The sequence below is a fragment of the Pocillopora damicornis genome, chromosome 13, assembly GCF_964200805.1.
Source record: "Pocillopora damicornis chromosome 13, jaPocDami1.2, whole genome shotgun sequence".
In the NCBI taxonomy this organism is placed as follows: Eukaryota; Metazoa; Cnidaria; class Anthozoa; order Scleractinia; family Pocilloporidae; genus Pocillopora; species Pocillopora damicornis.
In genome coordinates, this window is record NC_142682.1 from 4,340,366 (window position 1) to 4,353,060 (window position 12,695).

A 12,695-nucleotide genomic window follows, 5' to 3' on the forward strand; every position below is an offset into this window, starting at 1 on the left:
GATGAACACTTCAAAGCAATCGATGATCACAATCACCTTTCGATTAAATGTGTATCGGAAACATATCGGCATAGTTTTCCAAAACTGTTCTCTGTCAGGCCAATGAATAAAACAGAGAGCCTCAAATCCATAGCAATTATCCATGACGAGAATATCTTGAAACACTTGAAAGGGACACTACAAATCAGTACGCTAAATCTTGGAATGCAACGTTCAAACGGAGTTTCATCAGAACCATAAAAAATTATTGAAATCTATTTAATATTGTAGAACCAGGTCGTCGTGACAAATGTGGAGCTACATGCTCGAAAACTATCATAAAGACTTCATAGGATGGCAGACTAGTGTAAAAATGAACTTTCTCAGGACAATTAAAATAATATTTGTCTCGGACTCGATGTTCAAAGCTTGTAAGCATATAATTGAATTTTTCTATCTTTGTTTTAGCGTTTTCTGTTCCTCCCATAGTATCTCAAAGTCATCAATCGAAGTTAATTTGTCTACCTGAATGATCTCGTCAGTTTCTTCGTCACCATCACAGCTTGTACTACAAGAAGGCTCGTTAAGATTGGTATATAAGCTAAATGAGCTGGCAGTTGAAGCAATATCAAGGATAGGGAGTCCACTTTGATTCAACTCTTTTCTTTTCTTAGCGGCTTCGATTTCTTGTCGCTCTAATTCGTGTTTCCTCCGTTCTTTAACCCTTTCGTCTCTAGCTTTTTCTGCTTCGGCATAACTCTCTTTAGGCGTCTTTGATTGTTTCTTTCCAAGGTTAAGAGTTGGTACCCAGTCGAAGTTAAAAGCGTCCCCATATTTTGCAGCTTTTCCGGAAACAAAGAGACGACCGCAGACTCGCTCGCTGTCGAGGACTCTCTTTGTTTTTGTGTCGTCTCGACTGATGGCCGCAATCCAGCGTTTTCTTTTTATTTCTTGTGCGTTCTTCGTGCTCTTGTCCTTGGTTTGTAACGATTTTGGGGATGGAATGGAAACTTACTTTATGTTTTCCGCCGCTTTAAAAACCACATCCAACAACTTCACTGTACGAACCATACTTCACGCTTCTCTGTGATTGTTTACGCTTAAGGGGCACAAAGATGGCGGGTAGCAACCGTTGTCAAGGATAGTGTCACGTGGGTGAAAGTCAGGAATAGAAGTTTTGAATATATCTGTTCTGTCGATCTTTTATTAAAGACAAACCATTTTTAGGGCGCCGCTTTTATTGAACCAGTTTCAATAACATACAACATGAACTCATGCAACAGCTTGTGGTTATTCAAATGCGCTGTTCTCATGATTCTTGCGCCTGAGATCTTAAGACACGAAAGTTACGTGACTGGAACAAAGAATCCCCTTTCAAGGAAAATATTGAAGGGGTTTTTGCACAAAAGGAGCGCGCTGAAGAAGGGGAGTTATAAGAATTAGAGTTTTAGGATCATGTCTCACGTATGATCCAAGAGCACCCAGGATATTCAGGTGCATTTTTGCCCTTAAATTTTATTTTTGTTAAAAAAAATTAAGCATTTTTTTTTTATCAAAGGAAGCCCACAAACCTTCCGATAAGCCCTTACTTTATTGTATAATCAATAAAGAAACATTTTATATCAATTCCTTCTTAAAAACGCTACAACCATGAGCGCAAAATGCTTAGAAGAATTTGCTGTTGACTTTCTATACTTGTCCAATATCAACTAGTCTTCTTCCTGAAAACCATCATGTTAGAATACTTCAAGAGGAGTGGAAAAAAAAAAGAATTTAATAAATAGAGGAAATATTTTCTTTGATTTCTTATTTCTGGAAATGAGACACGTTAAGTTCTAACAGCTTTTAGCATCGCTTGTTACAGGTCTTCTCGCAGTATGAGGAAACGAAACTGGGTACACAAGTAAACGCACTTTTCAGAATGTTACAGAGGTTCGCGGAAAGGTTGTCTGTGCAGCTCACTACGATGAAGAAAAAAAATTCAGTTATTAGGTGCTTACATCTAATCAAGAGTTGTTTTTTTAATGCTGTGGGTAGATAATAAAAGTAGTTCCAATTATGTCCTTCCCATAAAAGAGGCAGGGTTCTCTTATTAAAAAAAAACAATACAAAACAAAAAACAAAATATTTTTAAATCAGCTACATTTCCAAGAAGTATCATGCGCTGTGCGTCAGTTTGCGAGGAATACTTGGCTTATTGTAGCTCACACAGAAAGAAAGACAGCCCTTTTGTATATGCTCCCCAATTTAGACAGGAAAGGCCAAAGCAACTCCCCTTCCCCTCCTGGGAAATTTCCTGCCCTACCCTTAAAATCTTAGATGATCGGGGATTTCATTGTTTCCCAACCGTCTCAGAGTTTTCCGACAAATGAAAACTCGATCGAAATCAAACACATTCTCGACTGTCTGGGATAGTCGGCGACAGTCTGGAAAATCCGTCCCAGATTTCTGCAATAACTGGCGATCACTGAAGAGGGCGGACGCTCCTATTTATACGGTGTCGGTGATTGCTTTAGTTTCCTGCTAGTCGTCAAATTACTTGACCAGCACCCCCGAGTCACAAATAACTTGGGGTCTGCAAACCACCAAGACAAACTTCTGGCGATCTCCCAATATATCGGCAAAATCTGAAACGGTCTGGAACGTGTAACTTATTCTACGTCCCCAGCTGACCATAACAGGGAGAGTACAAGAAGAGGTTTGCAAATTTTCATCATTATTCGATGAGTCGAGAATGTCTCACTATTTGCATGTTTCATCAAAAAGACAGCACATTCTCCTCAGCTCTCAAGACACTTATTCTTGTTCTCGTTAAGATCTATCAGTTGAATCAAACAATAGTGTCCAGGTTATAGGGAGATGAACAATTTTTATCGAGGCAGTTTTCAAAGTTTACCTGTTGGTGGTTGAGTAGTCTTTGGCGGTTGAGTAGTTGTTGGCGGCAAAGTTGTGGTTTCTACAGATACAGATATAGATATGAAAAGTTTCAGTAGAATGTTAAAAAAAATATTGCGATGAGGTTTAAATGGCAATAACGTGGTATTTTGTCTGAGATCAAAACCTTTATCCCTTCGAAGACGCGCCGCCATGTTGAAGGTACTCTTAAAACCTCATGATATACGTGAACCACTCAGAAATAACTTGGGACAATTAAGCGATTCAAAGCTCTTCCCAAGACCTTTACATCCTGCTGTTTTATGTTTGTATATGGTAGAATGGAAAAATCATGTGGAAAAAAAACTTAACCGCCTATTTTGACATAGATATACTACTTTACTGCGTTTTAAGACTTTCAAAAAAAAAAAACAACAACAACAACAAATAAATAAGAACAAGCAAAATATTAAGAAGCAAAAGAAGAGAGAAAAAGTCTTACTCTTAAAGAATATTACATATCCATTTCATCGTCCATATAATGATGAGAGATTTATGATATAAGATCTTTCCCTGTCTCATATTTCATATCGTTATCAAATGTTTCACCTTTTGGTAGGCCACATCGATAAAGAAGATTCGCTTGCTCTGCGTCAACAGGGCTTAAGCCATTTCGTTGCCCAATTTTTTGCTAGGAGATGAAAGTATACAATAAAAGTGAGCTGCAATCGATTAATTTTGCACGATTGAGAGTCGAGGTCGCCAAGTGGCGGTAACTCTACCAAAACTTCTATGTGGTGACAATTTTGCCTCTCGGCTCCAGAAAGAGAGGCAGAGAAGGGAGAAAAAATTTACCTACTAGTCGTGATTGTGGCGTTGGCATGTTAGACACCACGGAAATCGGGGAAAGCTCCAGTAACAAAGTTGATAATAGGGAAACCTTATAATCAAAGATTTAATTAAATGAATATTTTTCTTCATATCAAACTCTGGTTAGTCAAGCTAAGAAAGATTCTGTAGTTGACGTCGCGTTTAGGGGTGGAAATGTCCCTTTACCTCTGCACTGACTTCGAGTGATCTTCCATTTACTACTCAGTTTGACGAACTTTAAAAACCTTGCTTTTTACATACCCCCGTTTGTTTAACCACTATTGTTGGTTGGTTGTTTCTGCTGAATGCAAATGCCCCATAATGCATCACGCTCCCATAATCGTATGGAGTACCAAGAGAATCAATCGTTGACCGGCTGTATTTTCGAAAATTACTCTCTTTGTCTGAAATTAAAAAATACATAAAAATTACGTATACAGTCGACCCTCCCTCTGCGACCACCTCTCGTTTGCGACCACCTCTCATTAGCAGCCACTTTTTCAAAATAGCACAAATTTCCAAGTCAAATCGCTATAAATGGAACCTCTTAAAGGTGACCACCTCTGGTCAATTGAATTAAACCTCCCATAGGTGATGACCAGTGACAGACAATCAACTTTTTCTCTTACGAGCGGAAACTGAAAAAATTGATTCAGCAAATGTCGTAAAAGTATCGCTATCGGAGGTGTTTCTCGAGATAGCTTTCTCACTTGAATTAAGGTGTTACCAGCCAGGTTCTTTCGTGTGAGTTGTTCCAAACGCTCTATGTGAGATAAACAATCACCATACATCCTGATTCTTTCCTTCTATACTTTTTGGTTATTTGGACAACAGCTATTGTACTTTCCTTTTGTAAAATTGTCCCTATAATTTATTATGTCATATATAATCTTTTTAATGGAAAAAGAAAACGCGTATATATTTCATATATTTTTTAAAATTTCAACGTTTTTGAAAACGAGTATATATATGTACTCTACTGTATAAAAAACATATGTATATTTTTTTCCTGACATATTATAAGAAGCGGTGGGATGATTCAAAGATGGTTCTGCAATGATCAAAGGAACTATATGATGCCAAGCAGCTTTTATATTCCTCCGCACATACTTAAAGACTGCGTTGGACCCTTGTTGCATCTGCATGAGCCTTTTGTAACGGGGCACATGCTTAACAAAATTTTTAAAAAGAAATGATTTTGGAAAGGAAAAAATCTTCTAACAAAGGCTTAATCTCAGAAGATCGTGGCAACAAGGCTACCCTACAACTTACATTACCCTGTTCTTTATTGTACAGCAGGCACACACAGCGAGTATTGTTTGTCCTCGACTATTGTATTTGCCAAGTTAGTTTTAATTGGATTTTTCACCCCGATAAGACTTCTCATTGTTGACTATCAATCTTTGCCTAAACCAAAGCAGCAGTATAACGTACCTGTTTCAATGTTATCCCATAATATCGTAACAAACTCGTCTCTGTCAGGTCGTGATTGCTCATGGTAGAAACCAAGTGCATGAGCTGGAGAAGAAATTTAATTAGGTTGCGATTACGACAAATTGTAATTAATTGACACAAGATTTCCACAAAGAGGAAGAAACTCAGTTTAACCTAGCATTGAATATGAGGAGGGTTTGTACACTTGGGGATGCTGCAGAGTCCAAGAAAATAAAATGCAATAGAAAAACATTACAAACAGTGTAAAAGAAAAGGGTTTAGATTTGCCAAATACTGCGTTGCCCTAAGGTATGCTGCAAACACTACTCATACCAAAATATCAGGACAAGTCAATTATTTCAAATTAACGTGAATAGGACAATAAAAAGAAGACCTGACCCGACCTTCATGAAAAGATATAGTTGTCTGTTGCGCTTAACTTCTTCTTAAGTTGAGTTTTCCGTATTAGAATTATGCCTAACAGACTTCTCTGAAAATCGCTCTTCGAAACGGTTTCTAAGTACTATTAGCTCTGGAACAATTTGGCCAATATAGATGTAACACAGAAAGACCCTTTCATCGATTTTCTAATTAATGATTTTGTTTTAAATGTTTATTGTTGCCTTAAGTCGCAGAAAAATAACAAAAAGCAGTGATAAAAAACTAAAACCGAGGATAAAAATGAAAATTACCAATTTCGTGAGTTACAGTTCCTCTCCACCAACAGCCGTTACTTAGAGAGATCGGTTGGCGACCTCCACGTCGACCAACATATGACCAGCATCTAATTATAAACAGTGAACAAAGTCAATACTGGAGATGTAAAGAAAAAAAAATCAACAATCCTCTATCCACTAAAACTGTATTCGCTTAACGCTGAAATAAAATGCTTTTTATTGAATAAATTAAAATAGAATCGTGCTGGGACCTTTTCTTTATTGCATCGCGTGTATCAAGGAAGTCTCCCGTATGTTGATGGCATTGCAGTAAGTTTGGTTGGGTAGGAATGACGGGAGCTTAAATCTTATGACGGCACGGCCTTTTCTGAAACGGGTCAGTAAGTCCATAGTTTGAGCTGGAAAAGTCAGATTAATACCCTCGCGATAACTGTGACAGCTAATCAGAATTTCCATACCCTGAACTGTCATTCGAAGGGGACTTATCTTTACCTAGCTAGCATAGCATAGGCCATAAAATTCAGTATGGAAGGTTATGGATTCTTAATGGTTTTTTCGTCAAGAACAGAGATTGTAATTTCGGGATAATCATCTCGGAATTTAAGGGTATCCTATCTTGACACATTATATCTTCTTGCCTGGCGTCAAACTGATCAAATTCTATTCTGCACAAATCGGAGTGTAAATGCATGGAGAAGATTTTCTAGTAGTAAGATCCAGCCGCTACTTTCTTGAGGACAGACATGCTTCTTATGCCTTTTTTTCCTTTTTTTTTTATTCTTAGTTTTAAAAAAGCCAAAAGGATCGGTACCTTGTTCTAAAATACACAAAAGATGGAGAGCCGTTCGACAGAGAACCGCTAATAGAACATATTTTAAAAATGAGCCATGCATTCACAACTCTTGGAAACAAACCAATCACAGAGGAGAAAATACTCATACGGTGACGTTCAATTGACGTTTACTTACCCTCCTCCATCGCCAAAAATGATGTAATCCCTTTCACCTTCTCTTTCCTTAAATCGGAGACAAGTTTTTGAAGTCCATTCTGTCAATCCTTGATTAATGGCATTCACAGCGCGAGGAATACCACCTTAAAGCAAAATATACCAGGTGGTCAGAGACTTGGAAGTTGTTGGTGTCAAAGTGGATAGAGGTCGAGTGAAACCTAACTGGAGAGGTTGATTTTGTATGTCCAGGGTGAAGTGCACGTTTGGCTCTATAATAACGAAACAAAAATTTGTAAATAGTGAGCCCATCTACGCGTCTGCCATCCGATAGATCATAAGTAAGAAACAATCAAAATATGTGTGAAATTCAGCATATAATTTTTGTTTCGTTATTATAGAGCCAAACGTGCACTTCACCCTGGACATACAAACAGGGGGAGGGGAGGGGAAGGGGGCATGACGAGACAAAAATTATAATGGAAAAACAGCCCGCCATGTTGGATGACATTACTACCGCCACCGCACCCTTATAACTTCGTACCACGGTGGGGGTATCAATTTAGATGCACTTCCAAGGGTTAACCTTGAAAATAAATATACCTGGGGTCACAGAGAATCCATTACAGAGAATTACAGACTTACTATGAACTTACTTATACTTGGGTGGATTTCATAGGGTACCAATCCATTCGGCCATAGAGAGTTATCTGCTATTGAGCCTCGTTTTCGAGAGCTGTCGACATCCAGTCCGTGTTCGATATTATACACCTGCTTTTTTGTAAGACGCATGTCTCCTTCAACTAGGATTTTGCTTTCAATACCCTCATTTTCTGAAAAATGATGAAAATAAAGATAGCTTAATCTCATCTAAACGCGTGATATAGCAGGCGATATATCAGAGACTTGGACCTCACAATAAGACTTATAATAATTCTGCTCTTATTGTTTTTATATCCTTATGGCTTGGGAAACTGTCTTCCTTTAAGCAGTTTGAGTAGGAATGTGATAGTTTCTGCATTTTTTGGGCAAAGAAATCGTCTTTCCTTCCGATAGATCTATCTAATATCTTTCCGGAAATTCCGATGAAAATATGCGATATCCGTGGTGTGTTACTCATTCCAACCCTTAGAGATACCGACCGTGTAACTCTATCGATTAATATTTCAGTTTTAACTAATACTTGAATTAACTAATCAAATATTCAGGCTGTCCTTGAACTTTTAACCAAACCACCTTACTCTTCATTTTGTTCCAAAAACAAGCAAGATTGGTTTGCTCGTGAGATGCAACATTTAGCAGAAAGCCACCTTCGCTTTGTAAATAGACTTAATGCTGACATTGCGATTTGCTGAAAATCTATGTCGCTTGTCACGCTTTCCTCGATATATCGCAAAGAAGGTCATCTCGTCTTGGCCTGGAATTAATTTGAAATAAATTCTCCCAACATAAAACACGAGGGACAGCCGGTCATTTCGAAAGAAAACAAGAACTGCTTTTAGAATGGCACGTACAAGCCCGAATCTTAAGGGAATTTATATATTTGTATATATTTTTTTTTACTTTAGTCGCACTTTGAATTGAAGTTGTTTGTATAGGGATTTGAGTGATCGGTATGATTATTTTTATAGCGAAAGATGTAAGTGCCGCACGTAGATTGGACGTGAAACTAAGTGAAGTGCAGGAAGTCAACCAGATTTTCCCGATCGCTTGCAGGATGAAATTCAAATTCACTAGCCATTATCATTATCATCATCCAACTGGTTTGCCGTAGACTTTTGGGAGTCAACACTACTTAAATCCGACAGTTATGTTTATGCCCATGTACGCGTGTCACATGAGCAATACCGTTGGGGCAGATCATTCCAGTATCAGCTTGTATTAACATAAGAAATAAACATGTGCGACGAGTTCTTTTGAGATAATTTCTGATGAATCCTTCTATATCTCTATAGTTAAAAAAAACAAAAAGCAAAAAAAAAAAAAAAACCGAGCAAAACAATGGATATCTTTGACTTGTTTTCTCGCTTGCTTAATGAGAGCAGGTTCGATCAGTTGCCATTTTTAAGATATGTAAACAGATGCGTTAGTGTCCTAGACAATTATTCAGCGAGGTTGTAACAATAATCCGTAACACATCTGGCTTGTCTACTCTCATAGAACTTCCCTGTGCTTTTAGACTATAAGTTTTTTTAGTTATTTTGAGAAGTGGAGGTCATTTCAACCTTTTAACCTCGCATAACTTGATGGTCTTAATGTTAATACTGTTCATTAAAGAGATGTTACTGACCAAAACCCCTAGGGTTAAAAAATTAATGATAAAATTATGTTCATGATGACAGATTTGACATTTTCTACAGTATTTGTGATTCCTCAAGCTTACCGTCAGCAGTATGGCCATGTGGTGCGCAGAGAACTGTTCTGAACAACGCAAGAGTTACCAACCACTTCATGTCGAGTCAGTTTAACTTAAACTGTATACCTGTGAAAATCTGTTGAAAATACAGCGTAGTCTTAAAGTGAAATCTCAAGGCCGCATCTCGAATTTATATAGAGTGTCAACCAGTTACAGGCTGGTATCGACAATAGCTAATATTGATGCCCACTAATGCATATACAGGAAACTGCAAATTTATCGTTTCGGTATAAGCAATATTTCTATTTGGGCCAAAAATTGATGGACAGTATCCTACAAATCAAGAATTATATTTTATTCATCAATATTTTATTAGGTCGTTCTGCTTTCTTTTAGCTACACTTTTTTTGTATTTATTAGTATTTTAGCGATACAAATTTAGACAAACTTTTCGATTTCGAGAGGTCAAACGTTTTTGACTGTGCTTGAATACAGAATAGCGGGAAATTTCGTACGCACAGTATTTCCTTTAAACTACATTTCATCAACAAATTCTAGCGTCGCAAGTGTATCAGAGCAAACATCTCCGGTCCACTGGAATGCGCAAGAAGACCGTGGGAACATTAGCACTTACATCATGAAGTTGATATCAACAAGTCAAGATTGCGGCGGAAACTGGACGGGCGACAAACTTACGCAAGATGAGTGTTACGTTAACTAAACTTGGTGATAACTGTCTTTTCAGAACAGACTGCTAGATAAGTTATGTTCGTAACACGCCTTACTAAAAGATCGATATCTCAATTCAATTCGTCTAATCCAGCTCTAATTTCATCGACATGCTATCCTATAGGTGATATGACGTCTTTTAAATTATCTTCCCGTTGTTTCCTTTTTGTTTGTTTTTTGCTCTTTCTTCAACAATTAATCAACACTTAAACCTGACAGTGCTCTTTTCCCGCCGCTTTATAGAGAAATTGCGGTTAAGAAGCCCTAGATATCAATACAAATAAGATACGAGTATTTGACCACACTCCCTTTTTTTCTGACCTACATCCGTAGACTCAGAGCATAGCCTATTTTTAGGTATGAGCAATGGTATTGCGAAAAACTTGAGGGGAAACAGTTTGATGAAAGGCCGGAACCTTCTAAACAAGCCTGAGGGAATGCTAAGTTAGAGGAAGCAACACAAAACCATGTGCTTACAGTGCTGATAACAATTACTTTAAGCGACAATAAAAACGGGAAAAAAAGCAAAATGAGAAAACTAGTTATGGCAGCCTGTTATTTTACTTTGGATATTTTCCACTTTTTTTAGCTAAAGTGAAATTGGGGCTTTTTCTAAATATAATACTTATAAAGGATCCTCTATTTCTTTCTTATGATTCCACTACAATCTAAAAATCGAGGGGCCTTTTTTGATTTTTTACGACGTTGTACAACTCAGAAACTTTATTCCCACTAGGGCGCTCTCCGACAATTTCACAAGTAGCATGATGTATCCAACTAACATGTAAATTTGAACTAAATAACAATTCCTGTGATTTAGTGTGCAATTCAAATAAAAACCGTCAAATAAATTTATCATAACAACAGTCTTGTTCGATACATCTTTCTCGGTTATGATTATAAGGAAGACTAATTGCGTTTATTTAAAATACAAAGTGTCGAGTAAAAACCAAAATACTGATATTTCTGTGTAGATAACTGCATCCTCCACTGCTTAATTTGCCGGGTTTTTTTTATATGAAATTCTTATTTTAATTGGGAATACCAATACAAAAGCTGCTTACTGTTTGAGCAGACGAAACTAGCCAAAAGGAAATATTCTCAGAGACCTTTTCAGAGGAATGCTATTAAAGAAGGAGAATCGAGTTATGATGAGGTTTGGTTTGGTTTTGTTTCATTTTGAGTTTTTTTTTTTTAATTTTTCGTATTTTCTCAAGTATTTTTGTTTTACTTTTTCATCAGTTTTGATGTATTTTTTTGCTTTGTTTGTTTAAATGTTGGGAGCCAAAATGTGAAAGCAATAACTTTCTTCGGATGAACCGAATTTTCGAACAAAGAGTTTTATGTTTGCACCTTTGGCTTTGCTCTTTAAAAAAGCGCATGCTCAATTGATCGCAACGCAGAATTACTCACTTTATGGTAAATTACTTTTATTCTCATTCATTGGATAGATGGGCACACATAAATGACTGAGCGACATTACATCCAGCTTCAATCAGCCTGAAAAAAAAAAAAAAAAAAAAAAAAAAAAAGGTTGATGCTGAAAAAGATTTATACTTGGTTCTCTATTGATCCTGGCCCTGGCTGAAGCCATTTAGTGTATCGCGGAATAAACAATTACTGAACTGGAAAAGAGACTTTAATTTTTGCCTTAAGTATATTCATTTGGAACAAATCGCTTATATCACCTTTATTCTACCATAGCAAACAATACTGAAGGCTACAAAAGGATTAAATAGTATTTACACCTTTTAACAACCTCATATGCCTACATTTGTCATAGCCTATTCTTCCTTGAATAGGATTATAGGCTCAAGATCTCTATCGCGTGATTGTTGATGAAGGCGAAGCTCGAATCAGCTGCCTTGCGAAGTAATCGAGAACAAATAATCTAATTGTTTTTAGTGTAAATCTATCAGACGTGGAAAACTTATCGACAATGCAGGTTGGTGTTTTTATTTCATTTTGTTTACAACCGTACACTGTTTGGCTACTCACTTCACATACTTGCTATCACGGATATTTAGCGAGTAGCGTAGCCAGTCATGCTCATGACAATATATCTAGAACGCTTGTAGAGTTCTTTTAATCTTACATAGGGAGATACACATCCGCTAATTAAGTATGCATATAGTCATCATAGATGTATTTTACATTTCTACCCTTATAAGGCAATTTCAAAACATGAACATTAAATATGACTTAAAGTCCAACGTACCCTTTTGTTTTACCTTTGTGAAGTTTATGAACACATGTTGCACGATTTCTTGCAGTTCTGTTTCACATAGTTGTTAGTGGAACAATATTTGGTCCAACCAGGGCAATTCGTGTTTTTGTCTACACAGCTACTGCCACCTATCACAAAAACGATGATGAAGTAGATATTAGCTTAAGAAAACCGCAACAGGCCGTTCATCGATTCACACAATTTTAAACGTGATATGATAATGCTAAACCGCGCAAACTACAGCTTCTCACTGGCGTAAGCCATTGGCCGTGATGCGATTTTGCAAATTACAGTGGTTTAGCATGGTGTGTATTCTTATTGACAACGATATTCGTCATCACGGCAGTCAAAATATTGTGGACTAACGAGGTCAGTGCGTGACCATTGCGTGACACGTTGACGCGAGCAGCTACTGTCTGTGCTCTTATCGACAACGACAAATTGGCTAATCACATTGCAACACTACCTGAGCATTGCTGACTGTAGAGGAGATTCATCTGCTGAGCGTCTATTTTACTGATGCCTTTTCTCTGACCAATCTTAACCTGTGAAAAAGAAGATATTGACCAAAACCTGATACAAGTCATGTTAAAATTTTTACAA

At 37.3% G+C, this 12,695-nt stretch overlaps 1 protein-coding gene and 1 long non-coding RNA gene across 2 annotated transcripts; both read right to left on the reverse strand.

Annotated features, from left to right (window-relative positions):
* Positions 1 to 1,551: 1,551 nt before the first annotated feature.
* Positions 1,552 to 9,333, reverse strand: LOC113667404 (blastula protease 10). The gene is made up of 9 exons (XM_027183221.2): positions 9,164 to 9,333; positions 7,437 to 7,613; positions 6,803 to 6,926; positions 5,850 to 5,941; positions 5,158 to 5,241; positions 3,985 to 4,127; positions 3,463 to 3,544; positions 2,876 to 2,935; positions 1,552 to 1,940 (listed from the first exon to the last, which is right to left on the reverse strand). The coding sequence occupies exons 1-9, from the start codon at positions 9,231 to 9,233 to the stop codon at positions 1,825 to 1,827; spliced, it is 948 nt and encodes a 315-aa protein (XP_027039022.2). The 5' UTR covers positions 9,234 to 9,333; the 3' UTR covers positions 1,552 to 1,824.
* Positions 9,334 to 11,253: 1,920 nt separating this feature from the next.
* LOC149035058 (uncharacterized) lies at positions 11,254 to 12,687 on the reverse strand. Its single transcript, XR_016182491.1, has 3 exons — positions 12,559 to 12,687; positions 12,097 to 12,220; positions 11,254 to 11,365 (listed from the first exon to the last, which is right to left on the reverse strand). It is a non-coding gene; the product is annotated as an uncharacterized LOC149035058 (long non-coding RNA).
* Positions 12,688 to 12,695: the final 8 nt, after the last annotated feature.

Excerpts from the sequence above, each read along its gene's own strand:
- LOC113667404 (XM_027183221.2), bottom strand. The coding sequence starts at position 9,233 with ATGAAGTGGTTGGTAACTCTTGCGTTGTTCAGAACAGTTCTCTGCGCA. Across the intron at positions 3,545-3,984 it reads TAGTGGTTAAACAAACGGGG|CAAAAAATTGGGCAACGAAA; the intron begins GTATGTAAAAAG and ends TTCATCTCCTAG. Across the intron at positions 1,941-2,875 it reads GACTACTCAACCACCAACAG|TGAGCTGCACAGACAACCTT; the intron begins GTAAACTTTGAA and ends TCTTCATCGTAG.